Source organism: Primulina tabacum, chromosome 18, assembly GCF_025594145.1.
Source record: "Primulina tabacum isolate GXHZ01 chromosome 18, ASM2559414v2, whole genome shotgun sequence".
Lineage (NCBI taxonomy): Eukaryota > Viridiplantae > Streptophyta > Magnoliopsida > Lamiales > Gesneriaceae > Primulina > Primulina tabacum.
Window position 1 is genome coordinate 29610650 of NC_134567.1, and position 25033 is coordinate 29635682.

The 25033-nt window shown below is 40.4% G+C and overlaps 4 protein-coding genes and 1 long non-coding RNA gene across 5 annotated transcripts; 2 read left to right on the forward strand and 3 right to left on the reverse strand.

Moving 5' to 3' along the window:
* Nucleotides 1-192: 192 nt before the first annotated feature.
* On the reverse strand, nucleotides 193-2433 carry LOC142533674 (WRKY transcription factor 55-like). Its single transcript, XM_075640517.1, has 3 exons — nucleotides 1825-2433; nucleotides 982-1113; nucleotides 193-720 (listed from the first exon to the last, which is right to left on the reverse strand). The coding sequence occupies exons 1-3, from the start codon at nucleotides 2310-2312 to the stop codon at nucleotides 276-278; spliced, it is 1065 nt and encodes a 354-aa protein (XP_075496632.1). The 5' UTR covers nucleotides 2313-2433; the 3' UTR covers nucleotides 193-275.
* Nucleotides 2434-4228: 1795 nt separating this feature from the next.
* On the forward strand, nucleotides 4229-6052 carry LOC142532467 (uncharacterized). The gene has a single exon (XM_075638760.1). It carries the CDS (start codon nucleotides 4229-4231, stop codon nucleotides 6050-6052), a length of 1824 nt encoding a protein of 607 aa, XP_075494875.1.
* Nucleotides 6053-14441: 8389 nt separating this feature from the next.
* LOC142533739 (pentatricopeptide repeat-containing protein At2g40720-like) lies at nucleotides 14442-18226 on the reverse strand. Its single transcript, XM_075640613.1, has 2 exons — nucleotides 14831-18226; nucleotides 14442-14589 (listed from the first exon to the last, which is right to left on the reverse strand). The coding sequence occupies exon 1, from the start codon at nucleotides 17567-17569 to the stop codon at nucleotides 14993-14995; it is 2577 nt and encodes an 858-aa protein (XP_075496728.1). The 5' UTR covers nucleotides 17570-18226; the 3' UTR covers nucleotides 14442-14589; nucleotides 14831-14992.
* Nucleotides 18227-21267: 3041 nt separating this feature from the next.
* LOC142533444 (transcription factor RF2b-like) lies at nucleotides 21268-24251 on the forward strand. The gene is made up of 4 exons (XM_075640206.1): nucleotides 21268-21946; nucleotides 22810-22942; nucleotides 23470-23554; nucleotides 23713-24251. Exons 1-4 carry the CDS (start codon nucleotides 21471-21473, stop codon nucleotides 24072-24074), a joined length of 1056 nt encoding a protein of 351 aa, XP_075496321.1. The 5' UTR covers nucleotides 21268-21470; the 3' UTR covers nucleotides 24075-24251.
* On the reverse strand, nucleotides 22996-23438 carry LOC142533445 (uncharacterized). The gene is made up of 2 exons (XR_012816757.1): nucleotides 23384-23438; nucleotides 22996-23307 (listed from the first exon to the last, which is right to left on the reverse strand). It is a non-coding gene; the product is annotated as an uncharacterized LOC142533445 (long non-coding RNA).
* Nucleotides 24252-25033: the final 782 nt, after the last annotated feature.

The window sequence follows — 25033 nt, forward strand, 5'->3', positions numbered from 1 at the left end:
TTTTTACAACTTTGAACTAAATTTATTCCGAGATTTATTTTTTTTCTTTTTTTTTCGAGTTATGATTTTGTGTAAATTAGCGTTTAAAACTCTGAATACAGTCATATATGTTCTCTCTCATGGCAATCGACAAGTTGAAGACTATTTTTTTTAATATTCAAAATTTATAAGAAAATAAATTGCACCATGAATTATGGATATTTTAGTACATGTATTCGACAGTATTTGTTTGTATGTAATTCACCAATATCTATTGTCTATCTTTGATTAAATCACTAGCTTCTTCCGTAGTCCCACTTATGATCATCAAGGGAGGAGAAGATAATATCCATGCTATTGCTTCTGCTGATACCAGAATTAAACATCGCATCGGCCATATCTGCCACCTGCTGAAACTCGTTGAACTGCCCGTGACCGCCGCTGCTTCCAGCCTCCACTCCGCCGGAGCTAGCAGGAACAATTCCAAGGTGGCGGAAGATATTCGTGGAGCGAAACTGGGTCGTGGCCATCAGTGATGTAGGTAAAGGTGGCAGTGGCGGCGACTGTGCGGTGGTGGAGGGTGGGAACAGAACCGGCGCTGCGTCGGAGTCGGAGGGCACGCGGCAGATGTGGTTGTTTCGATATGTAACCTCGAATACAAAGGGCTCGTTGTCGAGTCGTTGGACTTGCTTCTTGGCGGGGCAATTGCGTAGCTTCTGTTGTGTGCATATGTAGTAACTCCTGCAATTAAATTTTCTTTTAAAAAAGATAAATAATTCATTTTTAAGTATTAAAAAATATTGAGACAGAAGGGAAAAAAAATTTAATCGATACTTTTACCAAATTAAAACTGAAAAATGAATATCACAGATTAATTGCATGATTTTTATATTTAAAATAATTAGTTGGTGTGTTTCATACCTCGAATATCATATGCATGTGTATATATATTGATAATCTTGTTTTATATATAGACACACATGTAATATATGATAATTATACCTCGGATACGCGTGTCCCAAGATTTCTTTTTGACCGTATTTCTTCCATTTAAAACCATCTTCAGGCGGAGTTTCGTTGTTACCCATTTGAGGAGCAGCAACCTTTTTCACTACTTTGTCAACTTCATTCTTCCTGTGGTTTAATTAATTTACTAAAGTATTAATCAAGGAAGAAAAACCAAAGTCGATCTTAGCTAGAGTTTTATTATTTGATAAAATGTTCTTTCAATGTGTGATGGCATGTCTGCTACTTATAATAATATGTATGTATTAAATTGTTCATATGTAATATTTCATGTTTTCCAATTTATAAAGTTATCTTGTCACCTTATTATTATACATCAAATATCTAAATACGAGTCCAAACATTTTGCATTATTTAATTTGGGAGAGAATAAATATTTATTTACTCGATCCAAAAGAGCAAACGAAGCTGATCAAATGTTTAATAAATTTCATGTCAGCTTTGAGCTTGGAATTAAAGCTAAGATTGAGTTTATAAAACGTGAAAATGATGAAAAATCAGAATGTAAAGTTCTATTTTATGGAATACCAAAATACTTATATTTGGTCTTTTTGCGTAAAACAATTTTCATGATGGTTTCATGCAGATCAAACAACACATGCAAGAAGAAAAGTTCAATGAAGAAGGGATAAATCTAAAAAGTTCCAGACAGTAAAGTTGAAACATAGCATTTGAATTTTGACATATATATATATATATATATATATATATATATATATTACTGTAATAAATTACTGTAGTTTTGCTAGATAAATAAATCAAAGATGAGATGAAACTATGTTATTCATTTCATATTTTGGAAAAATTAAGGTCGCTCACCTCCTCCCCTGTGTCTGAGAAGAGGAAGCTGAGCTGAAATCCAGTGGAGTCTGTCCGCCAATTCCTCCGCTCGAACCACCCATTATATCCCCTCCAACGCCGCTCATTTCACCGAACATCATGAACTCCAAGCACAGCTGCCGCCGCCGCCGTTGATCATGAAGCGGCATTCCTTTCATTTCATCTCTCTCCGGCACGTCATCGACGTGTCTAATATACGCGCTTCCAACTCCTGCGATTGCTCGAGCATCAACCGAAGCCATTGCATGCTCTCGAATCCCCCCTCCAATCCCGAATCCATGCAGCTCTTGAACACCCATTTGCCCCACAGAAAGCACTGTTTCTCTCACGTTTCTGAATACAAAAACTATTTCTTCGCATGATTTCACCAGAATATCTGGTTGGTTTGCTAGATTTGGCAAGTTATGTTCAAGAATTTTAGCCAAAATACACCCATGTAAAATCATTGATTCTAAGCAATTCTCCATCTCCAGTACTTTGGATTGATTTCTTTTCTCTTGTTATATTTCCTCGCTTAGTTTTTCTGTATTTGGATTTGGAAAACATATTTGCGATCGAATGTATAAATAATATGAGAGGGAAAACGGGTTCATGATCATGCAGTATGTTTCTGGGTTACTGCCTATGGAAATTAAATTAAATATTCAAAGTATTTACATGTATTCAATACGCAAGAAGCTTAAGAAATAATGACTTGGTCAATGGTCATTATTTCTTGGGCCATTTTCGTCGTCCTTTCAAGGAGTCAACGGGAAGACTTGGCTTCAACAGTGTACCGGGATATTTCCATTTTGGCATCGTATGTGGATTATTTTCCATTTTCAGGCATTTAATATTTTAAATTACAATTTTAGTCTAGTAAATATGATTATTCTCATTTTTATTTTTTTTAATTGCACGCTGATGTGGTGCCGAAATTTGATAAAAGGACATAAAAAAATTTACCGACTTCTCTAATATGTCATACGAAAAAAAAAGAGACTAAAATTAATAATAATTACCAACTTACAACACTAAAGCTTCAATTTGAAAATTTAATGGACTAAAAATGAAAATTAATGATCAAATTATAAGACCAAAATTTTATTTTACCCCAAATAAAATGTTATAGATTATCCAGAATATTAAAAACAAAAAGTGGGGATGTAGAAGGAGATTTATGTGATGGTGTGGATAGAACCAATGGCAAGAAAGGGATAATTTCTATATTTTTATACGAACCAATGCATCCATCATCACGGAAAAAACGATGTTGTCCCTTTTTTGCCATTGGACTGGATCTACCCATGAGGTAAGTGGTGGAATTAGAGATGTAAATGAATCGATTCGGATTGAATATTAGTAAAAATTTAAGGTTTGAATTTGGCTCGAGTTAAGTATATTCAAGTTTGATGCCCCCAAAATATTCCACCGCGCTTGAGTTTTCATCCCGAGGACCTTAAACGTAACCCCTCGAGCACGAATTGTCCGAATTCGATATCATCTATAAACGAGCTCAGCCGTTCTTCTTGAACACATCGGTCGAGCACCAAGCCCAGCCACACCCCTGAGGACCGAGCCTTGATGCTCGGTCGAGCTCTGTCACCAGTGTAGGGCTCGACCGAGCCCGAGGTAGAGCTCGGCCGAGCCCTAGTGCTCGGCCGAGCACCAGTGTAGTGCTCGGCCGAGCCCTAGTGCTCGGTCGAGCACTAGAGGCCGAGCCCTAGTGCTCGGCCGAGCACTAGTGGCCGGGCACCAGGGTAGGTCTCGGCCAAGCCCCTGTGGCCGAGCCCTGGTGCCCGGCCGAGCCCTAGCGCTCGTCCGAGCCCGGGTAGCCGAATCACACGTATCCGAGCTCAATCAGCGTTCAGAGCAGGGTTCTGTCAAGCACAGATGCTTGTGACATGAATCTCAGACCCGACTTGTTCCTATCCTAAGAACTTTGTCACATGTCAAAAACGTGAATAATCTTTAAATAGGCTAGAATCTCGCCGTATGATTAGATGCGACGAGGAATCCGGCCCGGACTGGCAGTGATGGGAGAAGAATTTAATTTTATAAGGAAATTTACCTAAAATAGACTTCGGCACGGTATGGGAAGAAGTTCTCTCAACCACTATAAATACTCATATATGTTTCATGGTGAAGGGGATCAAGATATTAACTTCCACCTATCACATCTTCCCATTTCTCTGTTCCTAAATCCGATCAAAAGGTCGAAGTGGTCGTGTCGGAAAAATTTTCGACACCTTCCAGTACCCATTAGTCTGTATAAACCGGTGGTGCTCCCTCCGCTCCGGTTCAAACATTGTTGATCTGAAGCTCAAGCTCACCAGACCGGACCCAGGGAAAAGTTGGTATCATCAATTGGCGCCGTCTGTGGGAAAGTTGAAAGAGAGATAAGATGGCAAGTACCAGGAGTCGATCGGGAGAGGACAATCAACCAACATCCAACATGGCAGAACTCGTCCGACTGATCACAACGACTGTCGAACAGGTCTTGGCCCAAAGACAAGACAACAATCCTCCTCCAGGAGAGGATCGTGAAGCTCAGAGACAAGAGATACAAAGATTAAGGGAGGAGATGGAACGTCTTAGAGAAGAGAGGAATGCACCCCCTCCTCCACCCCTTCTAGCTCGGGGGATCCCTTTCTCGACCGAGATATTGGCTGCCGAATTGCCTCAAAATTTCAGATTCCCTAACGTCGGAGAATACGACGGCTCGGGGGATCCGGAAGAGCATCTATCCCGATTTGAGAACGCGGCGTTACTGCACCAGTACTCAGACCCGATCAAGTGTAGGGTCTTCCTAACCACTTTGGTCAGATCATCCCAACAGTGGTTCAATTTGCTTAGGCCAGGGACCATCAAAACTTTTCAAGACTTCGGAAGAGCTTTTCTCCACCAGTTTGCAAGCAGCAAGAAGCATCCCTTGACGGCTCTGAGTTTATTCAATGTTAAACAACAAGAACAAGAGAGCCTACGAGATTTACTTAAGAGGTTCAACAAGATGGTCATCGATGTTCCCTCGGCTACCCCGGATATACTGATTAGTGCCTTTACACAAGGGCTAAGAGGTGGTGATTTTTTCAAGTCGTTAGTAAAAAAGCCCCCGGCTACTTTCGAAGAACTCTTGGCGAGGGCAGAGAAGTATATGAACGTGGAAGAAGTACAAATGGCTAGGAAGAGTGAACCAAAGATCTCGGCCAAAGCTACGCGAGACGTCCGATCCACCGACCTCACGCCAAGGGTCGGACGTTTCGAACCACCCACGTTGCTTGGACAATTCGCCTCTTACACACCTTTGAAAGTCAACAAAGCCCGAGCATTGGAACTATGTGATGAACGACAACTCATTCGAAGACCTCGGAGTAGTGACAGAGGACCTCGTAACCCCAGGTCAGAAAAGTATTGCGGGTTTCACAAGGATTATGGTCATACTACCGATGAATGTCATCATTTGAATCAAGAAATAGAACAGATCATCCAGAGAGATCCAGAAATGAAAGCGATTCTAGCCAGTCCAAGTGGTGGGCACCGACCCCCTAAGAGAACTCGGGAGGAAAGTCATCCTGAAAGGAGAATGGCTCCGAATCAAAGGGAAAACTTTCAAAATGCTAACCCAAATATGCGGAGGGCAGAGCCTCGGGAACAACCACTCCCGCGAGGGGTAATTAATATGATATCGGGTGGGCCTACAGACGGAGACTCCAACCGGGCCAGGAAAGCTAGCAGCAGAAGATTGGAGAACATGGAGATTAGCAGCACTAGAACACGCTCAGGACCAATGATCACTTTTGGACCCGAGGACATGAAGGGGGTGGCCGACCCACATAATGATGCATTGGTTATCCGAGCTATGATCGCCAATTACGAGGTCGCTCGTATCTTTGTGGACTCCGGAAGTTCTGTCAACGTTCTGTTTAAAGAAGCAATGGATCAGATGGACTTGGGCAAGTACACGGTAGAGCCTATCTCTACGGCTTTGTTTGGATTCACGGGGCATGCAATACACCCCCTTGGAGTCGTCAATCTCCCTCTCTCTTTGGGAAGTGGGGGTACTAGAAAGACCCGAATTATCAACTTTGTGATAGTTGATGCCCCTTCATCGTACAATGTTATTATGGGGAGACCAGCCATGGCCGCCTTCATGGCAATTGCCTCGGCACTGCACCAAAAAATCAAGTTTCCTGTCGGAGAAGCGGTAGGAGAGGTTAAGGGAGATTAGAAGACTTCTCGAAAATGTTATGTGGAAGAAGTAAGGGTTGAGCAGAAATCGGTTAAAATTGAACATCCAAGTCGACCTGAATCTAGGGGACTCGATCAACTACATCTAATCGAAGAAGCAGGGGAGGTTATTTCGGAAGACGTGTGTGAAGAGCTTATCCTAAATCCCCCATTCGAAGTCGTGAAGATAGCTCGGACCTTGGAAGAGCCCTTGAAAGAACAATTGGTCCAGTGTTTGGAGAAAAATAAAGATGTATTTGCTTGGTGTCCGGCCGAACTCCAAGGGGTTAGGAGGGAGGTGATGGAGCATAAGTTGAATGTCTCGAACGAATGCCGACCTGTGATACAAAAGAAGAGACATTTCGGTCCCGAGAAAGACGCTATCATCAAGGAACAAGTGCAAGATTTATTAAGAGCGGGGCACATTCAAGAAATCTATTTCCCGACATGGTTATCTAATGTGGTCTTGGTTCCTAAGTCGGCTGGAAAATGGCGGATGTGTGTGGACTTCCGCGACTTGAACCGGGCATGCCCTAAAGACTGTTATCCTCTCTCTAGGATAGATCAATTGGTCGATTCCACGGCAGGGCATGAGCTCCTTTGTTTCCTCGATGCATATCAAGGATATCACCAAATTCTCTTGGCGGAAAAGGACAGAAGCAAGGTCAGTTTTATCACATCCGATGGGACATTCTGTTATGTAGTAATGCCGTTTGGGCTAAAGAATGCCGGCGCTACCTATCAGAGGCTTATGGATAAGGTCTTCAAAAAGCAGATTGAGAGGAACGTTGAAGTCTATGTGGATGATATATTGATCAAGTCCAAGGTCGTCGACCAGTTTGTGATGGATCTAGACGAAACTTTTCAGACTCTGCGGGAATACAGGTTGAAGCTGAACCCTAGCAAGTGTGTGTTCGGGGTTCAGACGGGGAAGTTTTTGGGGTACATGGTGACTCGCAGAGGCATTGAGGCTAATCCAGAAAAAGTGCAAGCACTATCCTCTATGGGTTCTCCTCGAAACATCCAAGAAGTGCAGCGATTGACAGGAAGGATCGCCGCTCTAGCCCGATTCATATCTCGATCCGCAGATCGAAGTTTCCCATTCTTTAAGGTACTTCGGAAAACTAAAAATTTTGAATGGAATGATCAGAGTGAGAAAGCATTACAGGAGCTGAAAACTTATCTTAGGGAACTCCATATCCTGAACAAACCCGTCCCGGGAGAGGAGCTCTTCGTGTACTTGGCAGTCACTCCTCAGGCTGCGAGTTCAGTTCTAGTCAGAAGAGATGATGCAGTTCATCAGCCAGTCTATTTTGTGAGTCACGCTTTAAAGGGGGCAGAGCACAATTATACTACTCAGGAAAAGTTGGCCTTGGCCCTCGTCATCATGGCCAGAAAATTGAGGCCTTATTTCTTATCACATCCTATCACGGTCCTCAATAATAGCGTCCTGGGGAAGATTGTCTCACATCCAGATACCTCGGGAAGATTGATTAAGTGGGTTACCGAGCTCAGTGAATACGATATCAAGTTCGAGCCCAGAACTGCTATTAAAGCCCAGGCTTTAGCTGACTTTCTGGCGGAGACTGTTCAAGTAGCGGAGGAAGAACAATGGAAGATCTTCGTGGATGGTTCCTCTTGTCAAACAGGAAGTGGGGTCGGAATCGTGATGATATCTCCTTGGGGGGAAGAGACCAAGGTTGCGGTGAGGCTGAACTTCCGAGCCTCCAATAACGAGGCCGAGTACGAAGCACTTTTGGTCGGGCTAAGGGCTGCTCGAAGCATGGGTATTACTCGGGCCGTCCTCTATTCTTATTCTCAATTGGTAATACAGCAAAGTAAGGGTAAGTTTGAGGTGAAAAATGAGAGAATGGTCAGATACGCCCAAGCTATGGAAAAAGCTAAAGAGGACTTCTCAGAATTAATCATGAAACATATCTCTCGAGCTGAGAACGAAGCGGCAGATAGGCTGGCCAAAATGGCCAGTTCTCTTGATCATCCCCCGGAACCAGAGCTAGTCGGACAAGAGCTTGTCTCGCAAATTGATCATCTCCAAGCTGAGAAAGTAGATATGTTGGAAGAAGATTGGAGATACGAGATTCAGCAATACTTATGTCATGGAAAAGTCCCGACTGAATCAAAAAGAGCTCGAGAAGTCAAGAGGAGGGCACTCCGCTTCTCGCTCCTGGATGGAATACTGTATAAGAGATCTTTTTCCAGACCTCTCTTGAAGTGTTTGGGTCCAGAAGAAGCTGGTTACGTCCTTCGAGAGATCCATGAAGGATGTTGTGATAATCACCTCGGGAGTGTAGCTTTGGCTCGGAAGGCTTTGATGGCAGGCTTCTTCTGGCCAACCATGAAAAAAGATGCGCTAATGATGGTAAGATCCTATTATAATTGTCAAAAGCATGCTAATTTACAATGGCAACCAGCTGAACTTATGAGGTCAGTTGTCTCCCCTTGCCCTTTCGATCAATGGGGCATAGACATTGTGGGACCATTTCCCATAAGCACAGGTCAAAGGAAATTCTTATTAGTGGCAGTAGATTATTTCTCTAAATGGGCGGAAGCCGAACCATTGGCTAAAATCACTGAAGGGGAGATCTTAAAATTTTTATGGAAGAACCTGGTATGTCGCTTTGGGATACCAAGGAGGCTTATATCTGACAATGGGAAACAATTTTGTGGCTCTAAAGTTCGGGAATGGTGTAAGGAGATGAAGATAGAGCAGATATTTACATCGGTGGCTTATCCCCAGAGCAATGGACAGGTCGAGGTCACTAATAGATCCATTGTGCACGCTCTTAAAACACGTCTTGACTCTGCTAAGGGGAAATGGGTTGAGGAACTACCTAGTGTATTATGGGCTTACCGAACAACGGCTCGGATCGGAACTGGAGAAACACCGTATAACTTAGTGTATGGTACTGAGGCTGTCCTGCCAGCAGAAATCGGACAAGAAAGTGCTCGGGTGATAGGATATGGACCAAATAACGATGAATGGAGGGCCATGGATTTGGATCTAATAGAGGAAAAGAGAAATCGAGCAGCTGTTCGGATGGCTGCTTACCAGAAGAGGATGGCTCGAGCATACAACAAAAGAGTGCGGCCCCGCTCGTTCGAAACAGGGGATCTGGTCATGAAGAGAATCCAGTTTCAGGGAGAGAGAGGAAAATTAGACCCGAAATATGAGGGACCCTACAAAGTTGTGGGGAAAGCAGGAATTGCAGCTTACTATTTAGAAGATGCTGAGGGAAAGAAAACCAAGCGCCCGTGAAACGTCCAACACTTGAAGAAATATTATGCTTAGTCATAGTCTCAACCGATCATGTTAGTTTTATCTTTATGAAATTATGTCTTCATTTTCGAAAACATGAATAAGATTGGGCGTTGATATATCATCTTTCTTAATCGAAATAAACCTATAAAAGTTCGACCCCGTGCTCGGCAATAAAAAGAACGTCCGACCTCGCGTTCGGCACGAATAAAAGGCCGACCTCGCGTTCGGCACGAATAAAAGTCCGACCTCGCGCTCGGCAATAAAAAGAACGTCCGACCTCGCGTTCGGCACGAATAAAAGTCCGACCTCGCGTCGGACCTCGCGTTCGGCACGAATAAAAGTCCGACCTTGCGTTCGGCACGAATAAAAGTCCGACCTCGCGCTCGGCAATAAAAAGAATGTCCGACCTCGCGTTCGGCACGAATAAAAGTCCGACCTCGCGCTCGGCAATAAAAAGAACGTCCGACCTCGCGTTCGGCACGAATAAAAGTCCGACCTCGCGCTCGGCAATAAAAAGAACGTCCGACCTCGCGTTTGGCACGAATAAAAGTCCGACCTCGCGCTCGGCAATAAAAAGAACGTCCGACCTCGCGTTCGGCACGAATAAAAGTCCGACCTCGCGCTCGGCTAAAAAAAAAAAAAAAAAGGTCCGACCTCGCGCTCGGCAATAAAAAGAACGTCTGACCTCACGTTCGTCACGAATAAAAGTCCAACCTCGCGCTCGGCAATAAAAAGAACGTCGACCTCACGTTCGGCACGATTAAAAACCCAACCTCGAGCTCGATAATAGGACGAAAGTCCGATCTCGTGCTCGGCACGATTTAAAGCTCGGCTCCGAGCTCGAAAACAAGAGAAAAATTCGATACCGCATTTGATAGTGAGATATAAAGGAAACCGAAAAAAGTACTTAGTCACTTGAAATCAAAGACATAGTTTCAAATATTGAGAAACCTACGAAAAAGACATAGAACGCGAGAAATACAAATGTATTGAGCGAGTAGAGCGTGAAAAATAAAAGGCGTTGTTCGGCGGACCACCTCACTTCCTCCTGGATGCTTGTGCCTTCATTCTCTGTTGCCCATCCCTTCCTCCTCGGGCATGTCTTCCAAGGCCTTAAACACATCAAGGAAGGAAAAAGGGTGTTCGGCTTCGGAATACCCGTTGGCCTGTATTTGAGCGATACCTCTATTAAACCCATACTCGAAGTAAGAAGTTGCTTTGTCCGAGCACAGCGAATCAATTCCGAAGAGTGGATGAACTCTTCCTTCTTCTGAAGCCACATGGCCTCGGCTTCATGGTCTTTTTTCTGCAATTGTTCCTCGAATTGAAGTGCCCTCTGCTCAGCCCAAGCCGCTTTGTCCTCCAAGACCTGTGCATGGGCTCGGACAGCTTCGATTTCGGCTAGGAAAGCCACCTTCTCTGCCTCACTTTTCGTGTGAAGGTCCTCCGTCCTCCTCATAAGTTCCCCATGTCGACTGAGGACGTCATTCATTGATTTTTGGGAGGAACTAGCCATCTCCCGAGCTCCACATATCCGACCACTGACTTCGCCTCCCCAAACCCGAGCCTGCGAAGTGAAGGCACATGTTCAAAAAAAAAAAAAAAACACTATTGATGCGAAAGAAACAAAACTAGTTACCTGCATAAAGTTAAGGGACATAGCCTCTATGGCTTGAAGGTCGGTGGCAGCCTTCACGAGGGCAAGATCTTCAGAGGAGACCAAATGCCGAACAAAATTTAGGGCTTCCGGTCCGGAAGGATGGGCTATGAAAGAAGTCTCATGGTCGAGGGGTGCCTCCAGCTCAACCTCTTCGGAATCATGGTGGTCATGAACGGGGGAAGGACTGTGTGTCCTCTTCCCAGAGCCTTGGTGGGTCGGGAACGAAGCAGTGGTCATGAGAATCTTCTTCATCGGCTGGCTATCATACTCCATGGACACCTTTTTTTGTTTCCCTTTGGCCTCAGCAGTGGAGGATTTTGAAGAGGCTCCTATCTCAGCTTTTCTCCTCTTCATGTTCTGAAGCATTTCCGACTTCATGATCCTTTCGTCTGTTTAAAAAAAAAAAAAAAAGAGAGAGAGAGAGAGAGGAAAATGAAGATGTTGGGGAAGGGGAGACATAAAAAGCAAAAGAAACATGGAGTCAGCATAATATTGGTTTTCAATGGAAAAGTGGAAAGGCTGAGGAAAATATACCTATGTCCCCCTCCACTTCGACTCCTTTTCTGCAGAACCTAAATTCACAAAGAAGATCATCTTGGACTAGGCTCTTGACGTCAAAACACCTTTCCGAGATACTAGCGAGGAAGCGGGTCAGGTCGATGGCACGCCTAGGTACGGGAGGATCTCTAAGGGTTAACTGCTCGGCCCAAGCCATATCGCAGTGCCAAGGAAGAGGCTCAGACTCTACATAAAAATATATTCATCCAATCTTTGTGGGATGAAGGGTTCCCGCCCAGAAAATCACACCCGGGCTGGGGTGATAGGTAAAACCGACCAATTTCTTTTCTTTTGATTTTCACAAAGCGATCTAAGAGAGCTACGGAGAGGGGTATATCAAAATACCTAAGCAATATTCCTAAAGCCAGAAGCGTGCTAAAGGAATTGAGAGCTAGTTGACTAGGGCATATAAGATAGTGATCACAAAGGCACTGAACTATCCTGGGGATAGGAAACCGAAGACCCATCTCCAGTTGGTCCAAGTAAAATGTGCAATATCCGTCGGGAGGGAGATGAACCCTATCTGTAATCGCGGGGATATGAATATCAATATCCGAAGGTAATCCCGATAACTCTCTAATCCTAGGGACATCATCATACCCTAGGACCGAAGCCTTAATTTCGTACCAAGGAAGCTCCACCAAAGTCTTCGAAGGGGAGGGGGAAGGAGTGCCTATAGCTTCATCCATGCCTTAACCAAAGTGTTGCAATTAACACAGGAAGGAGAACTTACCAAAGTGGTCAAGAAGAACAGAGTTGGGAGCGAGAGTTTACCGAACTCAAGACAGTCGGCCGAACCGAGAACGTCGAAAGGGCCGAAGACGCTTTGTAACTTGGAGAGAAAATGAGAGAATGGTGAGATTTTAGAATGAAATGAAGGCCCTATTTATAAGAAGGTCAGACGAAGGAGAGCCGTCCGATTAAATCAAGAATAGACGGCTATGATCATGCTTGTTCAAATGCCTCGGGATCCGCACCATCGTCTGATCCTAGCCAAGCAAAATCTTGCAAATGACTTGAACGGTTTAGATCTTCTCGCAACAAAGGTTGAACTCAAGGGCTTCAAGATCAATCATAGCAATTCACTGGTCTAAAATTCAATATTTCTTTTAGACCGCAAGGGGGGGGGGGGGGGGGGGGGGGGGGGGGGGGGTTACTACTGATGCCCCCAAAATATTCCACCGCGCTTGAGTTTTCATCCCGAGGACCTTAAACGTAACCCGTCGAGCACGACTTGTCCGAATTCGATATCATCTATAAACGAGCTCAGCCGTTCTTCTTGAACACATCGGTCGAGCACCAAGCCCAGCCACACCCCTGAGGACCGAGCCTTGATGCTCGGTCGAGCTCTGTCACCAGTGTAGGGCTCGACCGAGCCCGAGGTAGAGCTCGGCCGAGCACCAGGGTAGTGCTCGGTCGAGCACCAGTGTAGTGCTCAGCCCTAGTGCTCGGTCGAGCACTAGAGGCCGAGCCCTAGTGCTCGGCCGAGCCCTAGTGCTCGGTCGAGCACTAGAGGCCGAGCCCTAGTGCTCAGCCGAGCCCTAGTGCTCGGCCGAGCACCAGTGTAGTGCTCGGTCGAGCACTAGAGGCCGAGCCCTAGTGCTCGGCCGAGCACTAGTGGCCGGGCACCAGGGTAGGTCTCGGCCAAGCCCCTGTGGCCGAGCCCTGGTGCCCGGCCGAGCCCTAGCGCTCGTCCGAGCCCGGGTAGCCGAATCACACGTATCCGAGCCCAATCAGCGTTCAGAGCAGGGTTCTGTCAAGCACAGATGCTTGTGACATGAATCTCAGACCCGACTTGTTCCTATCCTAAGAACTTTGTCACATGTCAAAAACGTGAATAATCTTTAAATAGGCTAGAATCTCGCCGTATGATTAGATGCGACGAGGAATCCGGCCCGGACTGGCAGTGATGGGAGAAGAATTTAATTTTATAAGGAAATTTACCTAAAATAGACTTCGGCACGGTATGGGAAGAAGTTCTCTCAACCACTATAAATACTCATATATGTTTCATGGTGAAGGGGATCAAGATATTAACTTCCACCTATCACATCTTCCCATTTCTCTGTTCCTAAATCCGATCAAAAGGTCAAAGTGGTCATGTCGGAAAAATTTTCGACACCTTCCAGTACCCATTAGTCTGTATAAACCGGTGGTGCTCCCTCCGCTCCGGTTCAAACATTGTTGATCTGAAGCTCAAGCTCACCAGACCGGACCCAGGGAAAAGTTGGTATCATCAAAGTTCAAGTTTGATTCAAAGCTTGAAAATTTTTAATTTTATTTGTTCGAGTTCGACTCGAAATCTTCTAACCTATTCGCAAAATATTTAAACTATTGTTCGGATAATATGATCGACAATAAATGTTCGAAAGCTCAAAACGTTCAAAAATCCTAAATGCATATATATTATTATACAATTATATTAATAAAATACTAAAGTCGCGAACTATCGAACAAAATAATTTAGCTCTAGTTAGGCTCGAAAAAGTTCGAACATGTTTGAGATCGGCTCGAGTTCGATAAATTCGAATATTAATCAAATATTTATTGAGCCGGCTCGAAAAGTTCAAACATATCGAGTTCGAATCAAGTTTGATAAATTCAAATACACGTCATTTTTCTTTAGTATTACTTATTGTTTCTTTAATTTCATAAATGATTTTTTGAATATAAACATTTTGGATGGAAATAAGTCAGTTATATATGTTATTTTAAACTTCTTGAAGTGAGAATAGTGGATTTAATTTAAGAGTCATACGTACAGAATCGATATGAACTCGATCAAACTAAGTTATTTTTGGAGCTCTAGCTTTATTTATGAACTTGAATAGTTTTTTTCATGAGCATGTACATGAGCAACTATTTATCAGTCAATTTTTCATCCGATCTCAAGTTTATATAGTTTGAGCTCAAGCTAATGAAATTTCACAATCTCAACTATGAAATCGGTTTTAAGCAAATGGAATTCATCTCTATTTCATTACAAAAACAGCACAATAAGCAAGGACTCAATCGGATGGAAGTGGCTGCTTGAATGTTTCTATAAGCAACGACTGCCATTAAAAGGAGAATTTAGAAGATGCACATTTTCAAATGTATACACAGTGAGGTTTTATATAGGGTTCATTCTACATCGTACATGAGCCAATACACAAAACCACGTTTCTCCAAAAGCTTGTCGATTTTGTGGAAACTAGTAGAAGCTCAGTAGTCGTTGTCGATGCCAAGAGCACGATTTTCAAATCACATAACATACAATTCAAGTGTCATATTTTGATCACAGTGAGACATTTGTAACCATAGAGCACCGCAGGACAAATGATAATCGTACAGATCCAACTATCTCATTCGGGAACTGTTCCAACAAGTCAAGAACCAAACCCGCAAGCGAGTGTTTGGTCCAAGACTGATCAGCATCACAAAACGTCTCAAGATCACATATCTCATCCTGGCTCAAATAATATTTCACCTGCTTCCATACTAAAGTCCAATTTATTCATGCTATTCTTAAGATTATCAATCGTCTCATGAATCATAACTGTACTAGGAGAAGACGAATCCCCTGAGTAGAAAACATCAACCTTATTTTTCACTTCAATCCAACTACATCCAGGGATCTTCGTCAGCCCTTTCTCCCTCATCAATGCTCTCAAACTTGCAGCTTTTCCCTGTAGTCCAGTATCTATATACAAGTTTAACAGTTGAACATAATTGCTGCCTCGGTTCGGATCCATTTTGATGAGGTTTCTGGCAGCAAATTCACCGAGCTCAATATTGCAATGAACTCTACAAGAAGACAACAAAGATAGCCAAACGCCTCTGCCAGGAGTTATTGTCATATTTTTTATCAAACTATAAGCATCATAAAAGCGTGCAGCACGTCCTAGGAGGTCTACCATATTTACATAGTGCTCCATTTTAATCCCAATATTGTATTCTTTCATGGATTGAAATATTTTCAGACCTTCTTCAACAAATCCACAATGATTGCAAGAGGAAATCAAGGAGAGGAACGTTATTTCATCTGGTTCAATTCCTAAATTTCTCATCTCATGGAAAAACTCGATGGCCTTATGGCATTCGCTGTGTGACCCAAAACCAGCAATAATTGAATTCCACGACACAAGATTTCTTTTCAACATGTTATTGAACAAATTTTGTGCGTAGTTCAAGCATCCACACTTGATATACATGTCCATTAACGCATTGTCAACTTGAATATCATCAGGAATCTGGAGTCGAATATAATAACCATGTATGGCCTTTCCTTTAAGCAATCCTGCCATTGATGAAACTGCAGGAAGAACACTAGTAATTGATACAGCGTCTGGGAACAAGCCATGCTGCAAAATTTGAGAAAGAAGGCTGATGGAAATATCTGGGAGGCCATTCTGGTAATAGCATGATATTAAAGAATTCCAAACCACCAAATTCTTCAGCGAGACATTTGAAAACACCCTTTTAGCCATATCTGGTAGCCCACATTGAGAATAAAAATCAATCAGAGAGCTACCCGCAAAAGGATTCAAGTTTAATCCTTTCTTTATCGATAATCCATGAACACAGAAACCAAGTCTTTCATCATTGAGTCCAGTGCAAGCAATAATTACAGTTGCTATTATGTTAGGATCTGGCTTCACACCGTCAGATTCCATTGCTTTATATAAATCTAATACCTCCAGGAATTTCCTATCTTCACATGTCCCTAACATCAAAGAGCCCCAAGCTACTAAGTCCTTTTCCTTCATTCCACTGAAAACTTTGTGTGCGTCCTTTGGATACCCAAGTTTCGAGTACATTGTCAATAGAGCACTTTGTACAGTCAGACTCTCCATCATTGGTTTTTTTATCAATTCGCCATGAATCATCCTGCCCAAATAAGATTTTCCAATCATATTGCATGCCACCAAAGTGTTTGATATGGTGAAAGAATTGGTTCCAACCATTCTAAATCGCATCTTATTGTAGATACGTAAAGCATCATTCGCACGGCCATCATTAACATATGCCGAGATCATGCCATTCCATATTTCCACCTCTTTATCCTCTACCATATAAAACACTCTCTCTGCATCTTTAAGGAATCCACACTTGGAGTAAAAGGTTATGAGAGAAGTGCTAACAAAAGGATCGTTCTCAAAACCTGCCTTAACCACATCACAGTGTATCTGACAACCATTTCCTATATCGTCGCCTTGTGAGCAAGCTGCCAGCACGCTGGAAAACGTTGTTGATCCAAGCTCGAGTCTCTCACTCTTTGCTAGCGAGTACAATTTCAAGCCATTTATCCAAAATCCATTTTCATAAAATCCATTGATCATTGCATTCCAAACTGCCATATTGCAGTTATTTTCCAACTTCTCAAACACATACCAAGCTTCCATTGGCATGTTAAAATTCGAGTACATATGGATCATGGCAGTAACTACAAAAGGGTCATCATCAAAAGCGTTTCTTATCACGTAGGCATGAATTTCTGTACCATAAGCAATATCCAAAACACGGTTACACGATCCAAGAAGAATGCACAAAGTGTAACCATCAGGCTTCACATTTAACAACTGCATCCGACGAAAATGAACCAAACCAACCTCGTAGATCCCATTTTTAGAAAGCCCGTCAATGATAGAATTCCAAAGAACCACATCCTGAACTAAAACTTCACATTGAGACGCAATATCAAACAGGTTTACTGCACTACGAAGCCACCCGCATTTCACGTACATATCGAGAAGTGAAGTGGTGATGAATGGGTCATATTGAAGACCCATTTTGAGAATTACGGAATGGAGAGATTCACCGTAAAGGACATGTGAAAGATAAGCACATGCCTTGAGAAGAGATGGGAATGCGAATCTCGAAGTCCTGATAGGAAAATTTGGTTCTTTAGAGAATAAATGAAGGGCTTCAAGATACAGGCCTTGCTGAACCAAGGTTTTGGCTTTTCCTGTAATATGATGTGATGAGACACGGATTGGCCTAAGAATTGAAATGTTTCGAGAAATTATCATGATATTCATATAACTTCCATGCGCGGGTGTTGTCTAGAATTGCATTGTCCCTCGCTCAATCCGTACACAAACTTGTGAACCGTGGATTCAATTAAGAAGGTTCAGTCCAAAACACAGACAGGTTCTAATCGTTTGCATGGATTTTCCAAACAATCTTATTCAAAACTTGCTCTGAGTTTCCTTTGAACTTTTTCTCCCTCTTTTCTATACGGGATTTCGTTATATCAGATGTGCATAGAAAATTCTTGTAAAAAGTAGAATAAGAATGCTGTTTAGAACCGATGGGGATTGTTGTAATTGCTTTCTTGAGAAATTTTGGTTGATCCCCTCATGTACGGCTATTTTTTGTAGCGTTTGTTAAAAAAGATAAAAGCTTGATTGGAAAAAAATATATCAATTTGTTTCATCTCTACTTAACTGGCTTCTGGTTTGAGTATTTACCTTTGCTGAATTGAAATGGAGGCCCTCAAATTGGTGATTGGTCTTGACCGGCGGCCTGTTGCTCCTCCCGGAAGATTTTATTCAAAATTTTCATTTCGATTGTTGCTGAAAAAACTGTTTGTAAAATAAATTTCTGACAAGAATATCTGACCCCAGTTCAAATACCAAAAAACAATGCCCAAATCCCAGTTGGAATAATTAGCAACAATGTCAGTTTTCCTTGGACACCAGGAAGTTGCAAGTTGAATAAATGGAAAAACTACAAGAAAATCATGTGCATCCAACTTTACAGAACATTCTAAATTGTCTCGTAAAAATTTAACTGCGGTCATTTCCTAAAGGCTCCATCAGTTGTGAAGAACCGAACAAACCATTTTCACGAAACTGCATTGCCTTAAGTCTTAACTTCATTTAACCAACTCTCCTCATAAAAATCATAAGTAAAATTTTTATAGATATCGCTTCGCCGGTTGTAATAAGCAATAGATCGTGGATAATTGATACGATGGTTTCAAGAAAAGTGCAAGTTTTAGATGATTTGCACCTGTGACACAAAAATGAAATCAAGAATTGCCACGGGTATGTGGCCTAGCTGAGCTAATCAATTCGTAGGCAAATTTAATCAACTATAAAAAACTCTGGATGTGTTAAGATAGTTTTTCAAAATTGAGCATTGGAGGTAAAGATGAGAAAGTGGTGGGAGATACTAGATTGTATGTTCAAAAAGAAAGATTAAGGTAGCTATAATTAACTTCACTCGAAGGTACTAAACATGGTTTAAGTGATTTGAGAATCACGGAAAGTTCAAATAAAGCATGATAGATTTCGTGATAACTGTAACACAACAAAGCCTAAGTCGAATAACTCATTCATGAATTCAAACAAATCTTTCTACCTATAAATTACACCACAACAAACTCACCAAATGAACTTCTCCTTCAGCAAGAGCTTTATCCATCACTTCAAAATGCTTGGACCATCTATCACGGTGTCCTTCAGCTGTTTCTACGTTGCAAATGGTAGGTTCATTTGTTGTATATATATGATTATTTCTCATCGTTGGCCATAAATTCTCTCGACAATAGGTGAGGTAAAACAGTTACATTCCGAACTCTTTTCTTACTTCGACTTAGTGCTGCAAGACTCCCTCTGATGTCTTGATTGAGAAGCTCCAACCATTGAGAGGCTACATTAGCAGCTGAAATCATACACACGGTCATGTTAGCTACAGAATTTATCTTTCGTTGGTACCATCTTTACCATGATATAAAGGATTGATATAGAAATCTTTTGCACCTTCTCATATTTTAAATCATTTTCACCAATTATGCATTACCAAAACTGAAAAGGAATCAAGTGCAAAGGAGGAATAGGACAATGTAACAACCTCTAAAAATGCTTAGTTTTTTTAACGAGTGTGAGACAGTCTCACATATCTTTATTCGTGAGACGAATCATCTCTACTCATATTTACAATAAAAAGTAATAATTTTTATATAAAAAAATCATATTTTATTATGATTGAACTAAATAAAAAATATGTCTCACAAAATGATTATAAACCTGTCTTACAAGAATTTTTATATTTTTTAATACATGGATTGCTAGATTCCCCGTGCACCCCACTTAGGAGGCAAAGGAAAGAATGGTAATCTCGCATCTTTATTACAAAATTCAATGTATATCGCAAATAAATATTGATAAATATATCGACCACATAATATGATTCACTTTTGTGGGGATAGAAAGCAAGATTTGCATGTGCGTACACCTGCCAAAAATATATAGAATATATACAAGGTCGAATATGAGACATTTAGTCAATTTATAATTGAATGTTTGATTTTTTGAAGGAAAAAAAAACATCAATTTATAATAAATCGCGATTTATAATTATTATCATTTCAAAAAATAACTTAATGAATTAAATTAGGTGATTTGCTACTTTATGTGCATATTAAAAAGTAATTTTTGTATTTGTATTTATTAATCAAATGATGCATTTCGTGTGTCATATATTTCACCTAATTTGTTAAACATTTAATAGGTTCATGGTTGAAAGAGATGAAAAGAATGCCCGTAGATTGAGGCCATGAAAGCCTGTCCAAAAACTTGGTTCTTTCTACGTGGATGAAATTTATATATTTTGTTAATCTTCATTAGTTAAGGATTTAAAACAGCTAAATTTTAATGAAATCCATTAATGATTTAGTAATTCGATGACTAATTAGTGTTAAAGAAATACCACTTAGTTCCTCATCTACAAGGAATATCATAATAACGTGAGATCAAAATTTTGATATATTTGTTAAATTTTTTCAATAATTCAAAAAATATCCTTTAATCATCACCTTCATATTTCATTTTTTTCATTCTCATATCATTTTAAATTAAAAAATTAAAAACCTTTTTCTTATTATTTTTTTTTTTAAAACACACATAGTTTTAAGTACCATGTTAAGTACAATGTGTTATGGATCTAAAAACTAAAATTTTACCAAACTAGCGAGAGGTACATAAGGACAGTCTTACACACAACAGCGATCTGAGTTCTAATATCATATTAAGATCGTGGAGTTGGTCCTAACTTTACCTCAAAAGTTGATTCAAGGGGAATGATTGTCTAAATTTGTATATAAAATTCTCAATAACTTAATTCAGCAGATGTAAGACATCTAACATATAAAATAAAAAATCTATAACGACATTCTCCATTTGATTTTAATGTGCAATTTTCTATTATTTTACTCAATGTGTATGATTTACAAACTAATGCATATATATGGAGTTTATCATGTTCAATAAATGTGGTTTCTCGTCATTAAACAAATAAAAAAATTCCAACACGGTACCCCTTAGAGTGGGCGTTTGGGTTCGGTTCTGGTTTGCCGTTTGAGGTAGCTGATCTGATCTAATCGAGTCGAGTAATTTTAAAAAATGTCAGGTTTAGGTAACTCGACTATTTTGCACTAGATCGTATTTTTTGGTGGTATTTTACTCTCGAATAACCCTGATCGGGTATCCATTTGTTAAATTTGAGGATATGATAGTAACCACTTAGAAAAAATACAAATTTTTTTTTCTAACTTTACTTTTAATGAATGTAATACTGATATTACATTTTTTTTTTGTTTTTAAATTTCAAAAAAATATTTTAATTTTTAATTTTTTTATTTTAATAATTCAAATATCAATTTAATGATAAAGTATACATATTTATATATATATATATATATATATATATGCACTTTAGGAGGTGGGATCTCATGCATGCCCCACACGCTCAAATGATTATACCCCCATCGAATCCGCCCTACAAAACTCCTCGCTCCTCCTCCCCCACGTCTCCATTTTCAACCCTGCATTTTTCAATATACATCTATTCTTGTCAACTTTATTCCAAGAACTAAAGGAAACCCATGGATGTCCACTCCTCAAACTGCAGGAGTATATAAATCAACATAACGAAATGCAAGATCCAAACTTTAAGTTGAACCAAACGCCGTCGCAATCTTCCGCAATGAGGCTGGTTCACCACCGCAGGGCTCATTCGGAGGTGAAGTTCCGGATGCCGGAGCACATGGATCTAGTTTCCGACCAGTTCGATGCTCCGGAGGGGAGTTTTGATGAAATGGGATCTGTGGATTATCTGTTCTCTACTTATATGGATATAGAGAAGTTCGGCGGAGGCGCAGGTGCGGGATGCGGATCTGCGGTTGTAGACTCGATTGCTATATTCAATGCTGCTGAGACGGCTGCGGAAGGCGGTTATGACGGTGACGGAAGGAGGAGTATCAGTGGAGTGGATAGGCCGAGGCATAGGTATAGTAATTCTGTAGATAGTTCGAGTCTAATGCTGGATGAGAGTAACATTGAAGCAAAGACAGCCATGTCTCCTGATAAGCTTGCTGAGTTGTGGACTCTAGACCCCAAACGTGCCAAAAGGTTGTTTTTTTTTTACTCCTTTTTTCTTGGATTTTTTTTTTTTTGGTGTCTTTCTTGATTTCAAATCTTTATATCGGAGCGAATCGGGTTTAGTACATCATTGGAAATAATACGAATAATAGATTTTTGTGAAAAATAGAGATTCAATGGTTTTCTTTTTTGTGGATTGGAGTGAAACTGGTCGGTTGTTTTCGATAATATAGAATTTCGAAGGAAAAAGAAGAGTTGGGATAACTTTAGATTCTTTGAAATCATATACATAAAAATATACGTATAATAATACATAAAAAAATATGTGAAACTTAGAACTAAGGAGACGGCTACCAGTGGCTCCACCTCCTTGGATATCTGATCTTGAACTTGTTATAGCAACCAGGTTGACTAATTTGCGATATCTTTTTCCAAAGAGTCCATCCTTTTAATCTGTGAATTATTTAAGTTTCGATTTTTATCAGTGATAGGTTTTATTGGACCAATGTGATCCTAGATTGTCCCATAGATAAAAAATGATATTGATGTCAAATGACATTTCTAGCTTATTTTAAGAGAGTTTTTTTTTAATTAAAGGATCTTGATAAAAATGTCTGATTCGGGGGATAAGTGGATAACTGATATATGCTACCCTATAGTTTGAGATTTCCACTTGTTTTTCTTTCAAATAATTTTCTGGACCTAATAATTCGCTGGATCATTGATTTCCATAGCTAGTGAACTACCTTGTTTGGCAAGTATTTATCTTGACTAATTTTATACAGAACATACTAGACGGCACTTGAACTTATAGACATTCCTCTTGAATTTACTACAAATTGATTAATATAATCGACATTCATTTTTCTTGTATTGGCGTTATCATGGAGCAGGATTATGGCAAACCGTCAATCTGCTGCTCGATCCAAAGAGAGAAAGGCACGATATATGTCTGAGCTCGAAAGAAAGGTTCAGAATCTTCAAACAGAAGCGACAACTCTCTCTGCACAACTCACACTGTTTCAGGTAGTGCTTCTCTTAGAACTATTTGTACCGTTTTTTGTTTTATTTATGCTAACAGATTTGAGGGGACTAATGGGACATTTTGTGTCCTACGGAACATGTAAAATGTTTATATGGCATGGAACTGGTGCACATGATTGAGATTTATGATCTGATGAGATGCTTGTTCTTTGGGTTCTTAGAATCCGTTTTGAAGTCTTTCTGGTTGTCTCGACTAACTCAGGATGATCGATTAACTCAGGATGATCAAAATTTTCTTGGGATTTATGCAAAATACCAAGTGCATAAATCTTTTTCTGTAGAATTAGTTCCCTTGCTGAGACGCTCTGTACCGAAAACTGTAGTATAATCTTCTCATAAATCTTTTTCTGTAGAATTAGTTCCCTTTCTCTGAAACGTTCTCTGTACTGAAAATTGTTGTATAATCTTCTCTGTAAATTTTACCGGAATGTAAGCTGCTAATTAACCAGGGTGCATTTTTCCTTTGGATATTATTTGATGGCTTCAAGAGGAAATGTTTGTTCTTGCAGAGAGACACAACAGGATTGAGTAATGAAAACACGGAGCTCAAACTTCAGTTACAACACATGGAACAGCAAGCTCGGTTACGCGATGGTAAGCAGCAGCATGCATTCATGAATGGTGAAGTACTTTAACTTGATAGACCGTCCGAGTAAATATATATTAAGATCCGAGTTGCCTATGTAGGAAATTATAAAATGGTCAATTAATTCGGTAGGCTCTCCCACATAACATGTCAGTGTGTTTTGCAGCACTCAACGAAGCACTGAAGCAAGAAGTAGACAGACTCAGAACCGCCACCGGAGAAATATCTTCCGCCCCTTCAGATGCAATTTTCAACACTGCAATGCATCATGTCCCGTACGAACCCCCCGCCTTCTTTTCCCATAACAACTCGAGAAACGTACAACTCCCGCCATTTCATTCCATTCATACTGCCATGTCGAGTCATCAGCATCCTATGACAACGTCCGCACTCGGTTTCTCCGACAGGTTGCACCAGGTCGATCCTTTAGGTCGCTTCCAAGGTCTTGATATCAGTAGCAGAGGCTCCAATCTTGTCAAATCTGAAGGCACTTCTCTTTCTGCCAGTGAAAGCAGCAACACATTGTGATTCAGGGTTTTTTTTACCCCATTCAAGTAGAGTATCTGTTTTAAGCCTATTTGTTTACTTGTTCATAGAATTGACGGTATTCAACGTCCTGATGAGTCATTGTAATCAACATTATTTCATTTGTTAACATTTTGTAAACTAGATTCATTGCCCATTTTCAAATAGAAGTTATTGCTATGCCCATATAATATTTATATATATATTGAAGCACGTAATGTCTTTAGAAAATTATTGAGATAGCCCTTTAAAAATGTATAATTAATTAAACAAATTGAACGAATTTATGTTTAAATATTATGCAAATAAATTAAAGTAGGAAAAATTTTCATTCTCATAATAAAAATAATCATAAATTGTATTTTTTTTTAATGCAATTTCACAAAATAATATGTTTTTGCTTCTATTAATATAATCTTGCGCCAATCCACTTTCATCTTTTGTTGAAATTTATACAACAGTACTTCCCTCGAAAATGAGGGGCCGAGGTCTGCCTTTAAATATTTTATTTTTTTTTTTCCAATTTCTTAATTATAATCCTTTTTAGTTAAAATCATTATATTTTTAGTTCTTACAAAATATATGAAACTTTAGTTTTCAAAAATACTATTGGAAAAACCATTATGGCTTGTATGTGACGATCTCGAAAAAGATATTTTTTTTTAGCAATAAAAGCTCAAGCTTATGGATTTTTTTTTTAATCTTTTAGCAGTTGAATAAAAAAAGATAGATTCTGCGCAAATCCATGATTTTAGATTTTATTTCAGAATTTACTATTTTGCTAAGTAGGAAAAAATTCATAATCGTCTGATTGTGATCAATCTAAACCAGTCCATTATGTATATAATTCAGCATGTCAACTATTAAACAGTCGATGTACCATACTCTCTCGACCAGGTCATCAAAGTTGCTGCTAATCTTTCCGAAATGATTGAAAGAGGGAAGGTGCCCTACAACATAAC

Excerpts from the sequence above, each read along its gene's own strand:
- LOC142533674 (XM_075640517.1), bottom strand. The coding sequence starts at position 2,312 with ATGGAGAATTGCTTAGAATCAATGATTTTACATGGGTGTATTTTGGCT. Across the intron at positions 1,114-1,824 it reads TCTCAGACACAGGGGAGGAG|GAAGAATGAAGTTGACAAAG; the intron begins GTGAGCGACCTT and ends ATTAAACCACAG. Across the intron at positions 721-981 it reads TTGGGACACGCGTATCCGAG|GAGTTACTACATATGCACAC; the intron begins GTATAATTATCA and ends ATTTAATTGCAG.
- LOC142532467 (XM_075638760.1), top strand. The coding sequence starts at position 4,229 with ATGGCAAGTACCAGGAGTCGATCGGGAGAGGACAATCAACCAACATCC.
- LOC142533739 (XM_075640613.1), bottom strand. The coding sequence starts at position 17,569 with ATGAATATCATGATAATTTCTCGAAACATTTCAATTCTTAGGCCAATC.
- LOC142533444 (XM_075640206.1), top strand. The coding sequence starts at position 21,471 with ATGCAAGATCCAAACTTTAAGTTGAACCAAACGCCGTCGCAATCTTCC. Across the intron at positions 21,947-22,809 it reads GACCCCAAACGTGCCAAAAG|GATTATGGCAAACCGTCAAT; the intron begins GTTGTTTTTTTT and ends ATCATGGAGCAG. Across the intron at positions 22,943-23,469 it reads CACAACTCACACTGTTTCAG|AGAGACACAACAGGATTGAG; the intron begins GTAGTGCTTCTC and ends TTGTTCTTGCAG.